Source organism: Columba livia, chromosome 18 (genome assembly GCF_036013475.1).
Source record: "Columba livia isolate bColLiv1 breed racing homer chromosome 18, bColLiv1.pat.W.v2, whole genome shotgun sequence".
In the NCBI taxonomy this organism is placed as follows: domain Eukaryota; kingdom Metazoa; phylum Chordata; class Aves; order Columbiformes; family Columbidae; genus Columba; species Columba livia.
Genome location: NC_088619.1, coordinates 7406938 through 7426308, shown reverse-complemented (window position 1 = coordinate 7426308; position 19371 = coordinate 7406938). Strand labels below are relative to the sequence as shown.

Here is a 19371-nt window from a genome sequence, read left to right as displayed (position 1 = left end):
GAAGGAGACTCCACAACCTCCCTGGGCAGCCTGGGCCAGGATCTGGCACCCTCACCATGAAGAAGTTTCTTCTCAAATTTAAGTGGAACCTCTTGTGTTCCAGTTTGAACCCATTACCCCTTGTCCTATCACTGGTTGTCACAGAGAAGAGCCTGGCTCCATCCTCCTGACACTCACCCTTTATATATTTCTAAACATTAATGAGGTCACCCCTCAGTCTCCTCTTGTCCAGCTCCAGAGCCCCAGCTCCCTCAGCCTTTCCTCACACGGGAGATGCTCCACTCCCTTCAGCATCTTTGCTGCCCTGCGCTGGACTGTCTCCAGCAGTTCCCTGTCCTGCTGGAACTGAGGGGCCACAACTGGACACAATATTTCTTTTGCTTTAATATTTTTTAACTAACTTACTGGAAAAAATCACCCAACTACACTGCTGCACAGTTTCTAGGTTTGATAACTGCTCAGTAAAATGAGGCTTTTTCCTCGTATCTGTATTTTGCTCCTTTTTTCTTTAGGAGCATACTTTGATCATGCTATGTGCAGCTTTTACTGAGGGAGAATATATGGATTCTGCTGTGGCAACAGCAGGCAAAATCTCCCATGTCTGTCACAATAATTTGGGCTGATGCTTTTCTTTATTGCCACCAGCCAAGTACCGACACTGGTGCATTTTCTTTGTCCAGTTATCCCAAGGAAGCGATAAAGATCGATGAGACCCACACTTGATTAAGTATCAGGCAAATTTTGTTTGCCCTAGAGTTTCATTTCCATTCTGCTTTATGTAATATTAACTTTACAGTCGTGGTTATCCCAGCAGGTGTCTTGCAGCTGCGGCGTGAGCGGTCGCCGGGGATGCTGCATTGCCGCTCTGTGACCAGCTGCAACACTCCTGGTCCACACACAGCAGCCAGCGGTTTGTTGGTTTTCTTTTCACATAGCATTAGAGAAATCTCTTTTGCATTAACCCTAATTAAGTGCATATACTCAGAACAAAATAATGGTAGGTTATAAGGTATTTTGGCTAACACGCACTCTCTCAGGAGGCTGTTTATTCTCTTTGGGCAAAGGGTGCTTTGGACTGTGTCCATTTCTTTTGCACACAAAATTACTTTAGCAACTTTACCTTTCCTTTACCTCGCAAAAGATAAATAATCACAAATATTTGAAGAGTAAGAAGCCCTGTATTTTCTACTGAAAATAAATTATTCTACAATACTGCAAATCTGTATTTTCTTAAGATTCTATATGCAGACAGCTGCAGCCTAGATATATTATTTATGAAGTTTCATCAAAGGCTGTAGCAATTCACAGAAGAAATGCTAAATGTGTAGGAAACCTAAGGCTGCCAGAGTTTATATAGGCTAAATCCTGGATCTTTCAGGCTGTATTTCTGATTGTTTGAGCTCCTTTACCTCCCATTTACTCCAGGTGATAGCTTAGCAGTCTTTCAAAGTCTTAGGACAGGCAACAAATCCAACCCTGGAGGGGTGTGAAAAAACGGCAGTAGGAAGTGGATCAGCTCATGCATGATTCATGGAGAAAGTGAGCTTGAAGGAAGGGAAGATGATGTCTAGAGAAATACGATGCAAAACATGAGAGCCTCTTGGCTACCAGGGGAAATACCAAGAAATGTAAGTACAAATCTAACTGAAGGAAAGGAGTAAAGGGAACAGCAGTGGGAAAACTAGTGGAGAAAGTCAAAAAATGTGGAAAATAAAGGCTCTAAGAAACCTACAGATGCAGGTGGAACTTCGAAGCATATATAGAGTAGATAGGGTATACAATCTAATGCATATAAATCAAAAAGGCAAATAAAGCTGTGGAGATATCTCCAGAGTTTTGTTTTTAAGTGAGAATCTATTCAGTGTTTTTGAAAAGCATAGTCTGGTGTGTTAAGAAAAGAATACAGAGCATCAGTTATCACTGCTACCTGCCATTGGTACTGTTCTTTATTTAGAAGAAGAATAAAGAATATAATCAAATTACTAGTGGAAAAAAGTATAATTATCACTGGGGAATGAAGTAGATGGTGTAGGTGATCCATGTGAGCACAGAGCAGATGCTGAGCCTGTATTTGTAATTGAGCAAATCCGTTGTCATTTATTTTGGATACACACATTGCATGCAGGAACGAAGAAAGGCCAGGGCAGATGGAAGCAATTGAAGGATGAATCCTATTGCCTTTTAAATCACTAAAAAATATCCATGTTGAATAAAGGTCCCATCTTTATAGGAGAGGAAGGAAGGACTGGTGATCATGTCTAGCATATTTAAAACTTTAAACCTCCTTTCCTTCCTTCCTTCAGCGGAGTCAGAGCCTGAAACCTGTTACGCAGCAACTACCTTGTGTTTAAAGGGAAATAGTTGTGGATTATTCTCTCTCAGCGGTGGTAGGTGGCATGTTGGGAGGAACAGATTGCATAGATCTGTGCTAAATTGAAAATGGAAGCAGCCTGAGATAAGTGACTAATACGGGGTAAAAGTAAATGGGAAAAAAAAAAGTCCAATGTGCTTTTTAAGCTGTACTGAACAGTAATGGTGCTGTTCTACAGTGACCAGTTCTCAAGTTCCCTTCCTCAGTTCTGGGGGTTTGGTGGATTCACTTGTTGCTCTTCCCTTGGTGCCTACAGGAGTAATTACTTCTCATCTGGTTTTACCTGTTCCATTGTGCCAAGTGAGGATTCAGTAGCTGTAATGAGCTCTGTTCATCTTTGAGGACTGGAATTACCCCTTTCCAGATGTTTTGAGAAGGACCACACTGGAGACAAAAGTGTGACAATGGGAGAAAATGAGCCTTTCAAGAAAGAACTAAAAACCGAAATATATGTGTGCGCTTAGGGCTTGTCTTGGTTTGAAGCAGCTTTCAAAGATCATGGTGCGTGCAATCCAGCACATTTTCCAAATAGAAGTTTTAAATCTGAAGCAGGCTCACAGATGGTCCTAATGAGCTGGGCTTTGAGATATATTGTGACTTGAATGAAAATAGTTTAACCCCTAGAACACAAACATTTCAAGATGACTTTCAAGCTAAAGAACTTACAGAACAATTTTTCACACGTATTTTAACTTTATGTGTGTATTTCTAGTCTCAAAAAATGGGGAAAATTTTCAGGACTTTGTACCTTTTATATATTATAGCAATACAGTATCTCAGAAGTATACATCAGGAGCGTTTTTGCACATTCTTTCTCCAGCATTTTTCAAACACTACAGACATTTGGGTTTCAACAAATAGTGCTAGAAATGGTAAAGATTTCCTATGAAAATTGTATTTTTAAAGTGAAATAGTGCAGTACCTTACTAAAAGTATTACTTTTCCTTCTCACGGCTGGGAATTCCAAACTAAGAACAAAATTCAAGGCTGACTTTTGAAGATTAACATGACTGATAATTACAAAAGGTGAAAAGAGAGCAGCTTCTTAGTACGTGTAAAAATGGCACCCTTTCAGAATTACTTATTTTAAGCTAAACATTGCAGCGTTAAATACTTTAACTCCCAGAAACATTACTGTAAATCACAAAATTAAACAGTACATTTAGCAAATTAACTTCTGCCAGGATATGTAGACATAGGTAGGTATACATAGAAATACATACATAGAAATACCTGTACATATTTTCTCTGAATCTGCTCCTAAATGTCTTGGAGTTTCTGTCTAAATTCCCAAAGAATGATGTATGAACACAGCAGTTGGTAATAAACCAAACAGCAGAGGATTTCATTCTGCCCAGGTTTCTACCTCATATAGTTATTGGCAACTGTACATAATAGCTGTGAAAAGAGAGTAAAAGAGACCTCAGCAGACCATAGGCATAGGGGGTTTTTTGGTCACTTCATATAGGTATAAATTACAATAAAACGTCCAAAAAGACATAGTGGCTACACTCTGATTTGACCAGGCTGTCAGCTTCTACAAAAGAAATGCTAGTAATAAAAGTATCGTCAAATGGTTTATAGCTTTGTGGCCCAGCAAAGATGTATTAAATTGTGTTGTTTATGTTATTATCTATTGCAAAAATAGCCAGAATTCATTTATAATCTTTTTATGACACGGCATTCTAACACCGTTTCAAAACCATGTTCTTTGTGTCACCTAATCTTTGTGAAATACCTTATTTCTTCATTTCATCTTAGGTTTGCCTTATGGATGGGAAGAAGCTTATACAGCAGACGGAATCAAGTACTTTATCAAGTGAGTAGTTCTGGCGGAAAATGGGTCAGAGTTGAAATAAAAGCACAGCAAACTAAACACATTTTTAAACCTAGAATTAATGGAAAAATAAGGAAAATAACAAAAGCTGTCATATGTGATATATACGTCTTTATTACCAACATCACTTGTCCTTTTCTGGGTTTTTTTGTGACTTCACTGTCCAGGGGGTTCTAGAGGAGTAAGGAACAGGACTGAAAGCATTTAGTTATATTTATTAAATGATCAGAAGATTTCCAACTGCCACACCATTAATTTGGAAGTCATTATACTCTTAAGGTGATAAATGGAGGTTTACTGATTTGAGTGTCACAGAATATTGACATTTCACAGTAACACTAATGGCAGGTTAGGCAACTTTCATTCCATTAATAATGCCTCTGAAGCTACACCAGGTGCTAAAGCCTTCCATCATATTCTCATATATACTCCTTTTTGTTCTGGATTTCTACCCCGTGAAAATTATACATATGGTTTCCATAGGGTTTGCTAATTCTCTTCATAATTGGCTTATCGGAAATACTTATATTAACTAATGGAGAGGTTCACAGGTGATACACATTGCAACAGTGAGCAGATATTGTGCACCCCACCAAAAATATTACAGAAGAATATGTCTGTTAGCTGTGACTTTTTAGAAGATATTGCAAATAAATTAATTTTTCTAAACTCTCCAGAGACTAGAGGAGAGGTGACATTGATGAAACGTTACAATAACACAGTGTCTAAAGCATAAAGAAAACCTCTACAAAAGCTTTAAAAGCAGTAATCACGTGAAGATGTAATCACCTGGGGGAGAAAAAGAAACAACAAAGCACTGAGCTTGGGCCCTTGTTATTTGCTTTTTGACTTTCCTTAACGATAAGATGTCCATAGTGACAATTTTTCTGGAACACAGGAGGAAAATATGCAGCGCAAATTCATTCTTTACGAAAGGTGGGGAGAAAAATTATATTGTTATTTTAACCAAATCCAAAGTATGGTTTGTATAGTGCTGATGTCTTGCAGGTAGAGAATTGAAAGCTTCTTCACAAAGACCTACTTGATAAAATTAAAAGAATTTGTTGTATACTATAGGAAAGTGGGTTTTTTAAATGGTATTATTTGATTCCGGAGGAAAAAGGCATGAAAATGAAATAGTTCCTGTTATACATCCCAGAAGCTTCAGGAAGCGAACTGGACAATATGCTGTTGTTTTTTCCAAAATATTCATATAATAGGGGGGTTTTATTATTCCTCTAAAACTTTGAAACAATGAGTGAAAAATGTAATTCCTCCCCATTATATGTATCATGAATCATTGTTTAATTAATGCAAGTTATTCTAGCTGTTGAAATTTGCATATTGTTTAATTCTTATGGGTTTGAGGAAGTCACCATTTTGCAGGTGGACTCGTAAAAGACAGAAAGGGCAACAGATAAATCATTGCAGTGAGATAAAATGACTTTTATCCCAAACTTTATAAAAGTCACGTAAATAACCTTGAAATGCATGTGTTAGGTGGCCAAGAAAAGCAGGGACATTTTTTCTTTCTTCTTTTTTCCAAACATACAGCTCTGTTGTCCTCGACTCACCCCGTGGTGCCTCCAGCAAGATGTATTAAAGCAGACATGTTTTTTTACTGCAGAGGTTTCCAAACACACCGTATATGATGCTGCATTCCAGCTCTAATCAAAGGGCGGCTTTTCTTTTCAGACAGATGTAGGTTACTACATGGAATTCTACCAAAAAAAAAAAAGTAGAAAAATAACTTAGGAAATGAAAGTGAATGAAAAGCCAATTTCATAGCAATGGAAATAAATACAAGAGCAGCTATTAAAATAGAGCACTGTTGCCTTGGTCCCCATCTATTCATCCAGGGAGCTGTTACGGGGCAGTTGGAAATTTAAGGTGGATGCTGTTCTGAGTCAAACACTTGTGATACTCTGGGTTTATACTGGCGTAATTGGAAGCTGAGCTTGAAAATAGTATTATCTAGCAATAACAGCGAATAAAACTTAACAGCACAACAGAAGAAATCTCACATTCTTGAAACATTTTCCCCCTCTCTTTTTGTTTTCTGGTTTTGTTACTGTGCTTTTCATTCAAGTACATATCTTGATGACTCAGCAGAAAGCTCGATTTGCTGAATACGCGCAAGACGTGTCTTTGAAATTCTGCACTTGGATGCTGAGCTGCTGCAGATGTGAGGAGCAGATGCGTATTAGCCACAGTAGAATCTCAACTCGTCTAGGTGGGGGAAGCCTGATTCGCAGAAAACATCAGATGTTTTGCATATTATCTCCACTTGCTGAAACTACAGATTTGAATTGAGTAGTTCACATGAAAAAGCTTTTTCAGGAATTTTTGCATATCTGATCTTTGATTGTTAATGACTGAGGAATGTTTTTGCCTCTTCTTAATGTGCTCCTAGCTTTACAAGTGATGGTACTGCAGGTTTTCTGTCATTGTTACCTTCTGAAATCTGTCCTATATAGTTCTGCCTGCCAGTCTTCACGTGGCAGGCAAGGAAATTCTATCCATTTTAGTTTCAGAGAGGGGTATGAAATCACTCTTCATGACCACTGTTTAAAAACCTCTGTTCTGAATGGAGCCACCCCTCCGAAGTTGTGTTAAGAGCTCTGAATGCAGTTAATTAGAGTGGAATGAACTGAGCATTGCAATAAGACATCATGGTGATTAATATTCCTTTTAACTATTTCCTTATTTTGCTGTCACCGCTGTTTCCAAACGCCTTTACAAAGCATAAGTCGGGCTTTTCGCATGCTTGAAAACTCCTACCTCTTACTACACTTTGTAATGTGTACTTACTAAGCCTGAGAAAGTGAACCATTTAGAGCAAGGAGCAGGGGTTGCAAAAGTCCCTTGTTTCTAACATTGAAAGGTAGAGATTTCATGATGAAAATTCTAATCAACACTAAAAATACCCTTTTCTAGGAGGAACTTAGCTTGAGGTGCATCTTATCAGCTGATCCTTTTCAGTAGGATTTAATCTAATTGTTTAAATGGGGATTAGCAGAATAGTTGATACTTTACAGCCCTGGTATTAATGCTGTAACCTTCTTGTTCTCTCTGGCTGTGAATTTCAATCCTTTTATTCTTTGGTGTTTAGAACAGCCAAGGCCATGAGGTGCTTAAGAGTATTTCAACGCTAACCCACTTCCATGTGTACAAACAGATGGAAAAACAAGTTATAATCCCCAAAGTGTAGCCACAAACTGATGTTATCTGTGAATTGTTGGTTTTCTTCTTGTGCAGTTGGGCAGTGAGGCTATATAGAAGCTGGAATGGCTCTCTTTAAACTCACAGCACTTTTACAATATGCTAAGGACAATCAAATATTATTTTAATTAGTGGTTGCCTTCAGTTCCAATGTGCTTTATTGGGCCATCAAATAGCTGAGTCCATAAATCTCTATGTTATAAATCTAATGCAGTAAACACCCCAGAATGGAATCTTAATAGCACATAAGCTTGAGACAGCTTGCTGTGAAATTTCCATAAATATCTCTGAAGGGGGTGTAGCAATATGAAGTGCATGAGAAAACAGAGTTTAAAAGAAGCAAACCAGCTGGCTTGTGTTACACACTAAAGTGAAACCCACTTATGTGAATAACTGACATGAATAAAACATTTACATGGCTATATTCCTGAGGGGCCGAACAGCTCTCTGTACCTACCAGGAAAAGCTGTAGCTTGCCCATGAATACTAACCTTAAGACAGTCTTTGAAATCACCTCTTTCAGTCAGGAAATCACTTCAGTCTCTCAGTAACTGATTTGCAATCAACCAGGTTGCTAATAACAGTGACAGAGTACTGGCGAGTGTGAGAAAAACGACCTTTTAGACTGCTGGTGTGTCTTACAACATAATTTAACAGTTATCAGATGGACAAAAATTACACTAGTAGACTAAAAGTTTGGGATCAGCTTCATTGCTAGTAGAACTGAGATTTCCTAAGAGTAAAGGTTGAGTTTGGCCCCAGCCAGGTTTTAAGATAACCTAGTGTAATTTAAAGTAATGGAGAGAGGAAGCACTGTTTTATTCTGCGTGTAGCAATGCAGTCAGTCATATCCAATTTATACGTATCACCAGATTGATGCCCCATCAATTAACGTGTAATAGAAACACATTCCTGGTGCCTGTTTTCTCACCAATTTACATTTGACATTTCTATCACGGTTTATATCGGCCTTTTTGATTAAGAAGAGTTGCGATTCTGACCTCATTTGCTCAAAGTGACAATTGAATGTAGCCTAATGGGGTTTTCAGCAGTCCATTCAAATTCCAAGATCATAGAGTAAAACCATAGGAAAGTCGAGCTTGGAAGGGTGTCTGGAGATCATCTTGTTTAACCTTCTGTTGAAGCGTAAGTAATCCAGAGCCCAAGTCTTGGGTATTTCCAATGAGGGAGATTCCACCACCTATCGGGGCACCCTGTTCCAATGTTTAATTGTCCTCATGGTGAAGAACATTTTTTTAACGTAGACAGAATTTCCTCTGAAGCAACTCGTGCCCATTGCTTCTTGTCCATCACCGTACATCTTTGTGAGAAGAGTGCCTCCATTTTCTTTATAACTACCTTTTAGAGACCAGAAGACTTTGATTAGACACCCACACCCCAGCCCCTGAGCTTTCTCTTCTCTAGACCAAACAAACCCAATTCCTTCAACCTTTCTTCATGTGCCAAGTTCTCCATCCCTCTAATCATCTTGATGACCCTCCACTGGATCCTCTCCAGTTGTTCCAGTGTCTGTTTTGAATTTGGAGGACCAGTGTACTGAAGAGACCCCACGTAATAAGTTACATGTTAATTAATTTTACGTACTAGATGATGAAGATGGCCGTTCTTCTGTTGTGATAAATTCAATTACTTGTGTTCTAATATAAATTCCCCTCCCAAATAGACATTTTGTCTGTAAAACCCAGAAATACAAAGGGGCTGACAAGCCCCCGTGATGTATCACCCACATCCAGACGTGTGTGTGTGCACCAACCAGTCAGCCAGAAGGCATTGGGATGGGAAAAGCTTTGTAAGAGAAGCTTCCCCTTGTTCACTTTTAAAGCTGGTGATGTGGCTGGGTTTGCCCAGGCTTAGTTCAGCTGTAACACTGAATGAGTTTATTAAGTGTCGTAACCATTATTAGAACAAAATCCTGGGTTTGATTTTTAAATAGGAAGAAGAGTCTATGCATAACTTTGCTCTCCCAGTGAAGTACCACAGATGCTAATTAATTAATGGTTATACACTGGTGGTTTAGAATCATACAGGAACAGTATAAAAAAGCATACCTAGGATGCCAATTTTTTCCCAGAAAACGCATTATAGTTAATCTCTTCCATCCTTCCACTATGTTCACCTTTAACATATGGCAGCTCTGTATCATGAGACTGGCACCTAAAATTAGGTAAGGCCTTGCTATTCTCCCTCCCACTCCCACCCACTCCTTGCATATGTATACAGTTTGTAAGGACCAGCTGTGAATTTTGCCCCTGTAAACACTGTTTTTCTAGCTTTTTAAGAGGACTAGGCTCCAGCTATTCCACATTAACTGTTATTTTCCTCAAGAACATTTATCTTAAATTAGATTTTCCTGAAAAGCAAGGAAAAGTTCTGAGGTATTTTCATATTTTTGGATCTTTTCCCTTAGATATATTAGGGTCTGTGGTGTTTTCTATCTTATACCAAAGGGGAAATGGTAATATTTGATTTAGTGTTACCTTTCAGCAGAAAGTTTCATATGCAAGTACAGTGTGCTTCAGTGTGACAGAATAGACAATGGAAGTGTTCTGAGAGTTCACTGGTACAAGTGAGAATAGAATTTGGTTCATATTAAGTAAGAGACTTAAGTCAATACTTGTAAAATACAAATAATAAAAACCATATGTGATGTGTTCTGGTGGCTTTTGAAATTGTTCCTAACAAGGCAGGCTTCTACCTGGAAAGCAAATACATCATACTTATTTATTTTATAATATCCTATTTTGTTTGAGTTTGCTTGGGAAGGAGCCATCATTAATTTTACTGGAAGCTGGGTTTTCACAGAAGCTGTTTATGATTTTATGACTGACCTAAGAATAGCAAAGCATGTGTTGTAGATTAAGAACTTCTGTAGTATAAACATTGATGTTTTGTAGCACGAGAGCTAAAGGTATCATCATAAAGGGAAAATAAATCACAGTTGATTTTATTTACTGCATGCTAAATTGAAAAAACAAAGCTGTTCCTTTGATAAGTGTACTTTACACATTTCTACTGCATTATAAAAGAAGGACCCAAACCCAACATACTGAGGTGTCTTCAGCTTCATCTCTGCTGTCGTGTTCCAGGATATACTGGTACCTTACAGTTTACCACTTAGCTGCAGGTTATCTAAGTCATGGTTGGAGTGACCCTTCCTAGAAGAAATCAAGTTCAATAAAGTTCAAATCATAGCAGAGCTGATCTAGAAGTAAAATTCTGTATGTCCTGCTCGAGTTTCGGTGATTTCAGAGCAACAAACTAAGAAAACCCGTGATCTGCTGCACTGAACATGCAATTGAAACCCCCTGGACTGAGGCCAGCGCCACCAGCTCTGCTCCCAACTCCCTGCATAGCGCTACACTAGTTAGTTGCATCACAATTATCAGCTATAAAACCATCATTGTAGGTGTCCCCATCTTAATAACATCAATGTTTTATGAGTAGGAAATGGGTATTTTGGGGCATGGAGTGCTCTCTCTTTTCATTGAGTTCAAAGAAAGATGCAGTTGCTTTGCAACTCTTAAAATTGGACCTTTCCTGTTTTACATATCACTCAAAAATACAGGTTGCTTTTTAAAATGTTTCTCTTTACCTGTCATCCTCAAGCCATCCCTATCTGAAAATAGAGGAAAGAATAGTTATGTAGTCACAAGAAGCTGCAAATATTTAAATAAAACTGGCTCAGCACTTAGTGCTAACTGTTATTTACTAGTTTTTAATGTAGAATGATCCAAATCTCTCTGCATCTGTCAGCTCAACATCAGTTCAAACACTTTCAGATGTGACCGTATGAATTTGGGTAATCCTGACATTTTTGGTATTTGCATAACCAACTTAAGATGTCTCAGAGAACTTGTATTTTCACCAAGTGTTGACACCTGGCATCTGAAGTACATGACTCTTTGCTGTGTCTCAAGCTGGTCACTAGGAATAAATACATCCAGAAGTAATAGTCCTCTTCTAAAACTGTGCCCACTGGTTGGTCTTTGTTCACAGTCACTGCTGAATGAAGGAAGACTCGTTATTAAAAGACACAGCAATGATTTAATGTGAGATGTTTTGCTAACTAAAAATTCACGAGTACTTACAGATAGCCAGGATCAGATGAAAAACATTTAAAATAATTTCTAAGGTTTAGAAATAGTTTATTGACAGATACTTGGGTTGCAGGGAATTCAGTTTCCCTGATTTTCACTGAAATCATTTTGCATGGCCAAAAGGAAAATAACCTCCGATGTAAAAGTAGGAAACTTGGCACTGGGTTTTATGATAACATGAGCTTGTAATACAAGAATGTTAAGACTTTAAGCTGCTTTTGGTTGGGCAATTTTTTTTATTTTATTTTTTATTTTATTTTTTTTTCCTGAGAGGCTGTTTGGTGTTGAGTATCAAGAACCAAAATGGAGAAAAATTCTTTTGGCTTCACAGATACCGCACCCCCGTCCAGGTTCTGGCCTATCTTATAAGGCAGTTAACATTTCTTCTGTGAGAAAATATATGAAGTTATTTTTTTGCTCTAGATCTACAAATCCCACTGAACTCGGTGTGCTGGTTTTTGTTACCTCTGCTGGGTAATTTTACTCTGATGGAATCAAAGATCTAATTCACACCTATCTCGTTGCTTTTGTGACGGGGACTGGAAATGTGCAAGTTCAGACTCCTATTAAATCTTCCATTGTTAGGGTAGAATTTGGCACTTGTGGAATAAACATGCACCCTCAGTTCTCCAAGATCTCCCAGGGCTTTGGGAGACTCATTTGAGGCAGAACAATGCACAGCAAGGGCTTGAAGTATGTGTTTCGTCTGAACCAGGGGCCCAAGACATCACTTTGGCTTTAATTCATTTTAATACATGCTTAAACATAAGCTTTGAGCATGCTCTAGCTCTAACACAGCTGATCTTCACGTGCTGATGCATTCGCAAATAAGCTGCACCAGGATTTTTATGGTGTTCACTTACAGACACAGAATTATGTGTAATTGCATATGTTAAAACTGAATAATAGCAGTTGGCTAATACTGCAGCGGGTGTGATGTCTACAGGACTCTTCATGATTCCCTGTTGGGCTCCAGAGTTTGACCTCAGTTGGAGAATACAATTTAAGGTGAAAAGCACATCTTGATAATGCTCAAAATCCTACAAAGGTGCAGACATATTTTTCATTTGAATAATTATTTCCTTAAAGGTTGCCTTAAGTTCTCATTTTAAAATAAATCATCTTACCTACAAATAAGTAAGAGCCATAGTGAGGGTAATTATAATGGTGTTTTAAATAATTTGCTGCCGTTTCTGTGCCAAAAATTTCCCTGTGTTCTCATGTTTTGTTTTTCCAAGCTCTGAAATTTGACCAGCAATTTAGTAATGTTAAAAAGACAGCTACCAACGTATTTCCAGATCAAATGTTTCTGTTTCCTAACAATAAATTTGGCTACCCTCCAATAGTAATGACGTGTTTAAAAACCTAAAAATCTTTAAATATTGTTAATTGCTCTGAAAATATGAAATTAATCTTTTGAATGAGAACATTTACAAATGGAAAACATTTTACATTTAGAATTGGTAATACTGGCTTTCCGAATATTCCTTTAATATTCAAAACAGTTTCATCAATTAAGCAAAACCTAGAGGCAGATTTGAATTCCCTCTCACTTTTATTGCTGGCCCTAACACACAAATCAGAGAGGATGTATTTCTAATACAAGAATGTTCTGCAAACCAGTAAATCTGGGATTATCTCTTTGGACTGATTATGTCAAAGCTCTTTAGCCACAGCACTTTTGGAGAGCTAAAAATAAATAGCAGCAGGGTTTATACATTTATTCTGTACCTAAATAATCTGCACGTATTGTGTGTGTCTGTCTACAATGTGAGACATGGTATCTGGACTTAATGTTTATTTATAAGAGTTCTTTTCCTAGTAAGGATTTTGGCAAAGGGTTTAAAACAAACCATCCTACCAGAAGCATTCAAAGGATAAAGACTAGTGCAAGTTTAAAAGAACTGAGTTTAAATCAGAACCATTTACAGCAGATCGACATTAGAGAAAAATTTTGCCCGTATATTTTGAAAATGGATGAAAAGTAGTTCTCTTCTTAGTGGTGACTGAACAATGTTATGCCGTTGGATATAGAAAATCATAATCTAATTTCAGTGCCACAACTCAGCACTACTAAAGGTCAGGAGAACCCTTGCATTTATTTGTATGAGAACACAAGTTCTTACAGGGCTCAGCAGAAGGTTGGGCGTGCTGTCATTTGCCTCCTGGTCCTAAGTATGTAGGAGGAAAAATCTTCTGAAGAATAAACACTTACCAAAGAATTTTTTAATTGGTTACATCAAAGATCCATGAGTGCTCTTCCACACAACTCTTCTACTCCTGTGCACTCTCTCCCATTTCACAGGAGTGATACTGTGTGCTCATGAAAAAATAGAGCTAAGAGTTTCGGGACACAGGAGGTCGAGTCATGGTACCTGGGGAAGTCAAATGGGAAAAACATGAAATTTAAAATTAATTTTATTCTTATTTAAATTGAGTAATTCAGTGTTGCTCAGAAGTGGTTTGATAAAAGCAGACGATATAAACACTCAGAGTAGTACTGCAGGCAATAGATCTTGCATTGGCAGAGCTGGAATGGGTGGAATCTGGTTCATTCAGCTCCCGTGGTTCTGCAAGTATTGCAAGGAGTTCTGTGTCATTGTGCAGATAAATGAAATCACATGCTGAGACTTTAGTTTAGAGTTATATCTTCAGTATTAAGCCATAATGACTAATTCTGTCTCTTGAAGACAGAAAGACAAAATCTGTTTTCACTTGAAGAAGTAAATATAGAGTAATTCCATAGTGGCACTTCATATTTAATTAAACCAGTGCGCCTGAAAGGTGTGTATAGGCTTGTGCTTTAGGGACACTCTGTGTTATAACCTGTGAGAAGAACTGTTTGTCTGTCATGGTACAATATGTATGTACAGCATTTTACATGTACAGTATTTTTCAGCTAGTTCTTGTAATGAACTCATATTACAAAATTCATCTTTGCACCGACTTGACTGTAAAAACTGTGAATTTATTCGCAAGATTTTTTTAAGTGAAAAGAAGCTCTTTCCTTCACCAAGAACACGTTATTCCAGAAGGCAGAAGAGGCTGTGTCTTGCCCACACACAGTATGGCTGGCGCGCATACCGCCCGTCAGGAGGTGTGCAGTGTTCTCACCTGCAAACAGTAGACCTATTCCACTTACCTGTCCTTACTGAGCCTTCATCAGGTTCTCTCCATTCATATAGAATCTTTAAAAAAAAAAAAACCTATAAAGCACCTTACACTGCAAGTCAAGTGTAGGGCTTAAGCCTTAAGAAGTAGTACTGACTCCCTTCTATTACATGTTTAAAGGCTGTGGAAGCATGTCCGGAATTTGGTCTAGAGGACGTAAAAAACATCGTTTTCTTTTTATTTATTCACCAGCCTTTTTCTGCAAGAAGAGAAATGGCTTAATGGAGCTAGAATATTAGTTCATGTTCTGACAAACTGAGTGTATTTCTGCGTTGTGATTCCACATTTGGTCAACTCCCTCTTGACTGCTGTGCCTCAGTCCTTAACTGGTATGATGGCAAAGTCAATACCTTGCTAACTTGTGGGAGTTTTGTAAGACTTTGCTAATCTGGGCTGTTCACTGTTGTTGGATTAATTGTCTACAGCTCTGTTCACAGGAAATGGCCCCAGCCTGCACCAGGAGTCTCTAACAAAAGCATTCTCTCTAATATATTGGAAAATGAGACCTTCAGTCCAGGTTCTAGCACCCAGAAGACTCCACATTTTGTCCGTAGAATCTCACAGCTAGCAAGAAAAAGAGGATGCTGTGTTTGAAAGTGTTGTCGTCATCATGACAACTCCAGGCTCCGTTTGGTATTGTGAACCTCTTTTGGGTTGCTAATAGCATTTCTGGTTTCTTTTTAGCCATGTGACACAGACAACATCATGGATCCATCCTGTACAAAGCGCACTGAGCTTGCTTTGCTCTGAGGATGATGACGATGGAATAAGAGAACTCCCCGGGTCCAAGAGCTGAGGACGTCTGTTGGCAGAAAGTAGTTTGTCTAGTTTCCATACATTAGTGAGAAGATGCACGCTTTTTAATCTACGTGCTTTCTAGTCTAATGTAATAGTACCTGATGACGTTTCTCCTCTTCAGGTCAGAGGCAGTTCTGCCAGCCTTTCAGGTGGGTTTAATGCTGCTACAACAGATGCAGGTGTTGCAGAAATCTCCCTTAATCTGTCCCAATTCAGTGTGCAGGGATCAGTCTTATCCTAGAGCCCAATCCAGTCTTCCCATGACTTCTCTCCTGGCGTAATTCCACTGACCTGAAGGGAAATTTTCACTGCTTTGACCAGCGTGAGAGCTGAGATTGGGCCACTGGTTATAATTTCACATGGTAAATTCCAGGTAATAGTTGACTGAAAGATGCAAGGTGACCTTTTTCCTTCTGTTAACCAATGCTAGTGAGTGTCATGTAGACACCTTTTCTTCAACTACTGAAAAAGTTTATTTTTATGGAAGCAATTTTCAAATATCTTTTGGTAATAGAAATTTAGCAATTTATTACAAGTATTGGAGCCCTGATGACTTTTAAAATGAATACTTAGTAAGGTTGGTGGCTGGGCTTTAGAAAAATGAGTCTTTGATAAGTTGTCAAGTAAAAAGAAACAGTTTTGGTAGAGGACACCATACTCTGTCAACAATATGAGGCAAGAATGAAAATTATTCTCCTTTTGTGTTTGTTAAACTGATACATACATGCAGCAAATACTTGAGTGGAAGCTGTGAAGTTTCAAGTACAATGAAACCTGTGAAACCACCTCCAGGATCAGCAGAAATCAGTCACCTCCTCAAAGTTGATCTGTAAGTAGAACAAAATCATAGAAAAGAAGAAGGGTAAAGAAAATGGCAGGGGGGTGCTAGTACAAGCTAATGAACAGGTTACACTGTACCTTAATAACACAGGATATTTTAAATCTCATTATTCACAGCACAATGTATGATGTCAGCTTTGTCAAATATATGATTCTATGCTACGTTTTTCTGGTGGCTTTTTTGATATTAGAACCATAGAGTCATTTCAGTTGGAAGAGACCCTCAGGATCATTGAGTCCAACCATAACCTAACTCTAGCACTAGCATGTGTATGTGAATAATAGACGTGGTAGGTATCAACTAAAGACCTGAAACTTTGCAGAAGCACTGATGAATATGCCAAAGGAAAACTCTATCTCTGACCTTAAGTCCGAGAAGGAAAATGGGATTGTAACAGCATGAGGAAAGCCCAGGCTGCAGTCTGCGTTGTTCTGAGCCTCACACTTAAGGACTTCCGAACGTCCCCGGAAAGGTTCAGGCACACTCTGCACTCCAGCTTAGATGTGTTGGCCAATACAAAGGGATGAGGCTGTGCAATCACATTTTTGAGGTCTGTCTGCTGCAGGTGTGGCACTGGATTTAAATATCCTTGTACTCTGAGGAGTGGATACGTAGACCAGACTTATCTATGGTTCTGGTGCTTATGCCGCACTCTCTGTCCTTAGCCGAGTTAGGCACACTGTAGCTGTTGATCTTTTTGAATCAAAAATTATATCCCTTTTTATAAAACCCGAGTCAAGCCCCTCCTTTGAATAGCAGTGCAGCAATCCGCTGCATTTGGCCTGGGGGCTCTAGAGCACATCACCCAACGTTCTGCCTGCCGGAACAAAGCGCAGCTCACAAAGGAGTTTTTTGCAGGCTTCACTGGAAGTAGATGTCAGGATATATTGAATAAGCAAATAGGAAAAATGTGGTTTGTACTTTTAACTAGGTCAGAACCAAATTATCCATGAATCTACACAGGTGGTGTGGATTAGGAAGAAGCTTGCTCAGCAGACCCGCAGTAACTTATACTTCTAAGAAAACTTCTCATAGCAATAATACATAAATGCTTTAGTCACGTTTTGCTCCAATGGCTGCTACGTGCTTCACAGCCTCCTTTGTGTTCCCAGAGAACACAACCTGAAGGGACAGAGCATGTGCTTCAGTTTCAGGTTTGGACACCATAGAAGCATTTTTATTTAAACATCTTTTCTGAAAATGGCCCAGCCTCATGGCCCATAGAGGATACATGATGTTCTGAATTCCTTGTTTGCTGTAGCCTTAGTAGTCATTTGGATGCTTTATGACAGGCACTTTCACTTCATACTTCCATGCTATCCAGCTTGCATATAGATTCCAGTTTTCTGAGAGGTTTGAGTCTCCCCTTGACCCTCGCAGTCTCGATTTACGCTGCTTGTGGCTCTGTGACAGCAGCTGGGTGTTTCAAACGGGAGAAGCTCTCAGGGACAGGAGACTCCAGATCAGGCAGGCTGCACGCATTCATAAACAGCAATTCCAAGCCGTCCGTCTGTCCGATCCGCGGGAGGAGGACAGCGATGTGTTCACGTCCTGGGGAGCTGGTAATGAGCTTGACCCCGAGCGTGCGGGGCACGAGCTGCCAGCTCCTGCTCTCTGCTCTCCGCACCCACGCAGGACAGCGCTGCAGAAACTTGGAGACTATTTCTCCCTCTCTCGTATAAATTTGCCTAGAAATAGATCTCCGCATCTATCTAGCTGCTTCTCCAGCAAGCGTTACCTCTTCAGATAATCCGCTAGTTCAGATTCTCCATTATTGAGACTGCATTTTCATACCTGCAATCTCCAAATGTTCTCATCTATTTTTGTACGCTGGCATACTTGTTTCCTAGGTTATTTCTCTCTGTCTCCTCTTGCCTCTTCCTTTCTGTGAAATAGTTTGTGAAATTATTTTGATTAAGCTGAACCGTGTATATGGAGAAGATGATTCTAGGATAACTTAAAAAGAATTTGTAAAGAGCAGTTGTCAAAATATACAACAATGTAAACAACTTTTCATTTTTATTCCAGAATAAAAAAAAAGTGGAAAAGAAATGAAAGTGCACCTTGTATAACTTAAAATAATGAAAAAGTGACTATATAAGGGAATGGCCACAGGGCCAAAAGTTATTCCTGTGTGCCACAAATTATTTTCCATGTAAAGATGACATCGTGAAAAATACTGTTCTGGTGCATACTGATGTTAATCTTTACCTGAATACGTGTACCACACTGCCTTTCAAATACTGCACATATTCCAGTAAATTTAAAATTGTACATCCTCCCAACAAAACAAATAGTTTAACACAAATACTGAGCTTCACAGGTGCTAAATAACTTCCTTGTAACACTACACAGGGTCTCAATAAATTCGATGATCCTTTCGTCAACCCCACCAGATAAACATAAGCACGTGTATGTATGTGAGCGGCCATTCCATAAGCATCACATAAGCACAGCGGTCAGACGTATGTGCTGGCGGGTGAGTGGCTGCGCTGCCATGTCACAGCTGCCAGGGACAACTGGGTTTCACCACCAGTGTTTTGCTGGGGAAGATGAACCTGCCAAGCCGGAGCGCTGAGAGACAGGTTCAGTCAAAGCAGAGTGGTTGACGCGGGTTCATCTGTCCCACAGAATGGTCACCATCTATTGAAATAGGGGATTGGACTTTGGGGGATTGGACTAGATGATCTTTTGAGGTCCCTTCCAATCCCGAATATACTGTGGTCAAACATACTGTGAAATGCATCTCGTGACAGGCTGCTTTGTGAAGCCAAAACAAATTATTTGGTAGATTTCCTTAAGCTTGTTTCTTAAGGACAGGAAGGTGTTGATGGGCATTAAGGGAAGGGAAATCCTTAAAGAAAACTGTTTGTGGTTGTGGAACAGGCCAGACTGCAGGACGGGTGGGAAAGGCTCTCCTGAAGCTCAGCAAACGCTGCCATGACCTGCCCTGTGAAATCTCGATTTTCCTGGGAACTGATGGGATTCTTAACACCCCGCTGAAGAAACTCCC

General features: G+C 39.1%; 1 protein-coding gene across 19 annotated transcripts in view; it reads left to right on the top strand.

The window, feature by feature from the left end:
* Positions 1–18410, top strand: part of STXBP4 (syntaxin binding protein 4) — a 66775-nt gene extending 48365 nt beyond the window's left edge. For 6 of the 19 annotated variants that reach the window (XM_065034771.1, XM_065034764.1, XM_065034763.1 and 3 more), the window contains 2 exons: positions 4133–4190; positions 15404–18410. In XM_065034771.1, coding sequence (XP_064890843.1) covers positions 4133–4190; positions 15404–15515 — 170 coding nt within the window. In that variant the 3' untranslated portion in view covers positions 15516–18410. Of the gene's footprint in view, positions 1–4132; positions 4191–5762; positions 6263–6297; positions 10104–15403 lie in introns of those variants that run through there. The other 13 variants (XM_065034768.1, XM_065034774.1, XM_021288528.2 and 10 more) reach the window with 5 other exon arrangements.
* Positions 18411–19371: the final 961 nt, after the last annotated feature.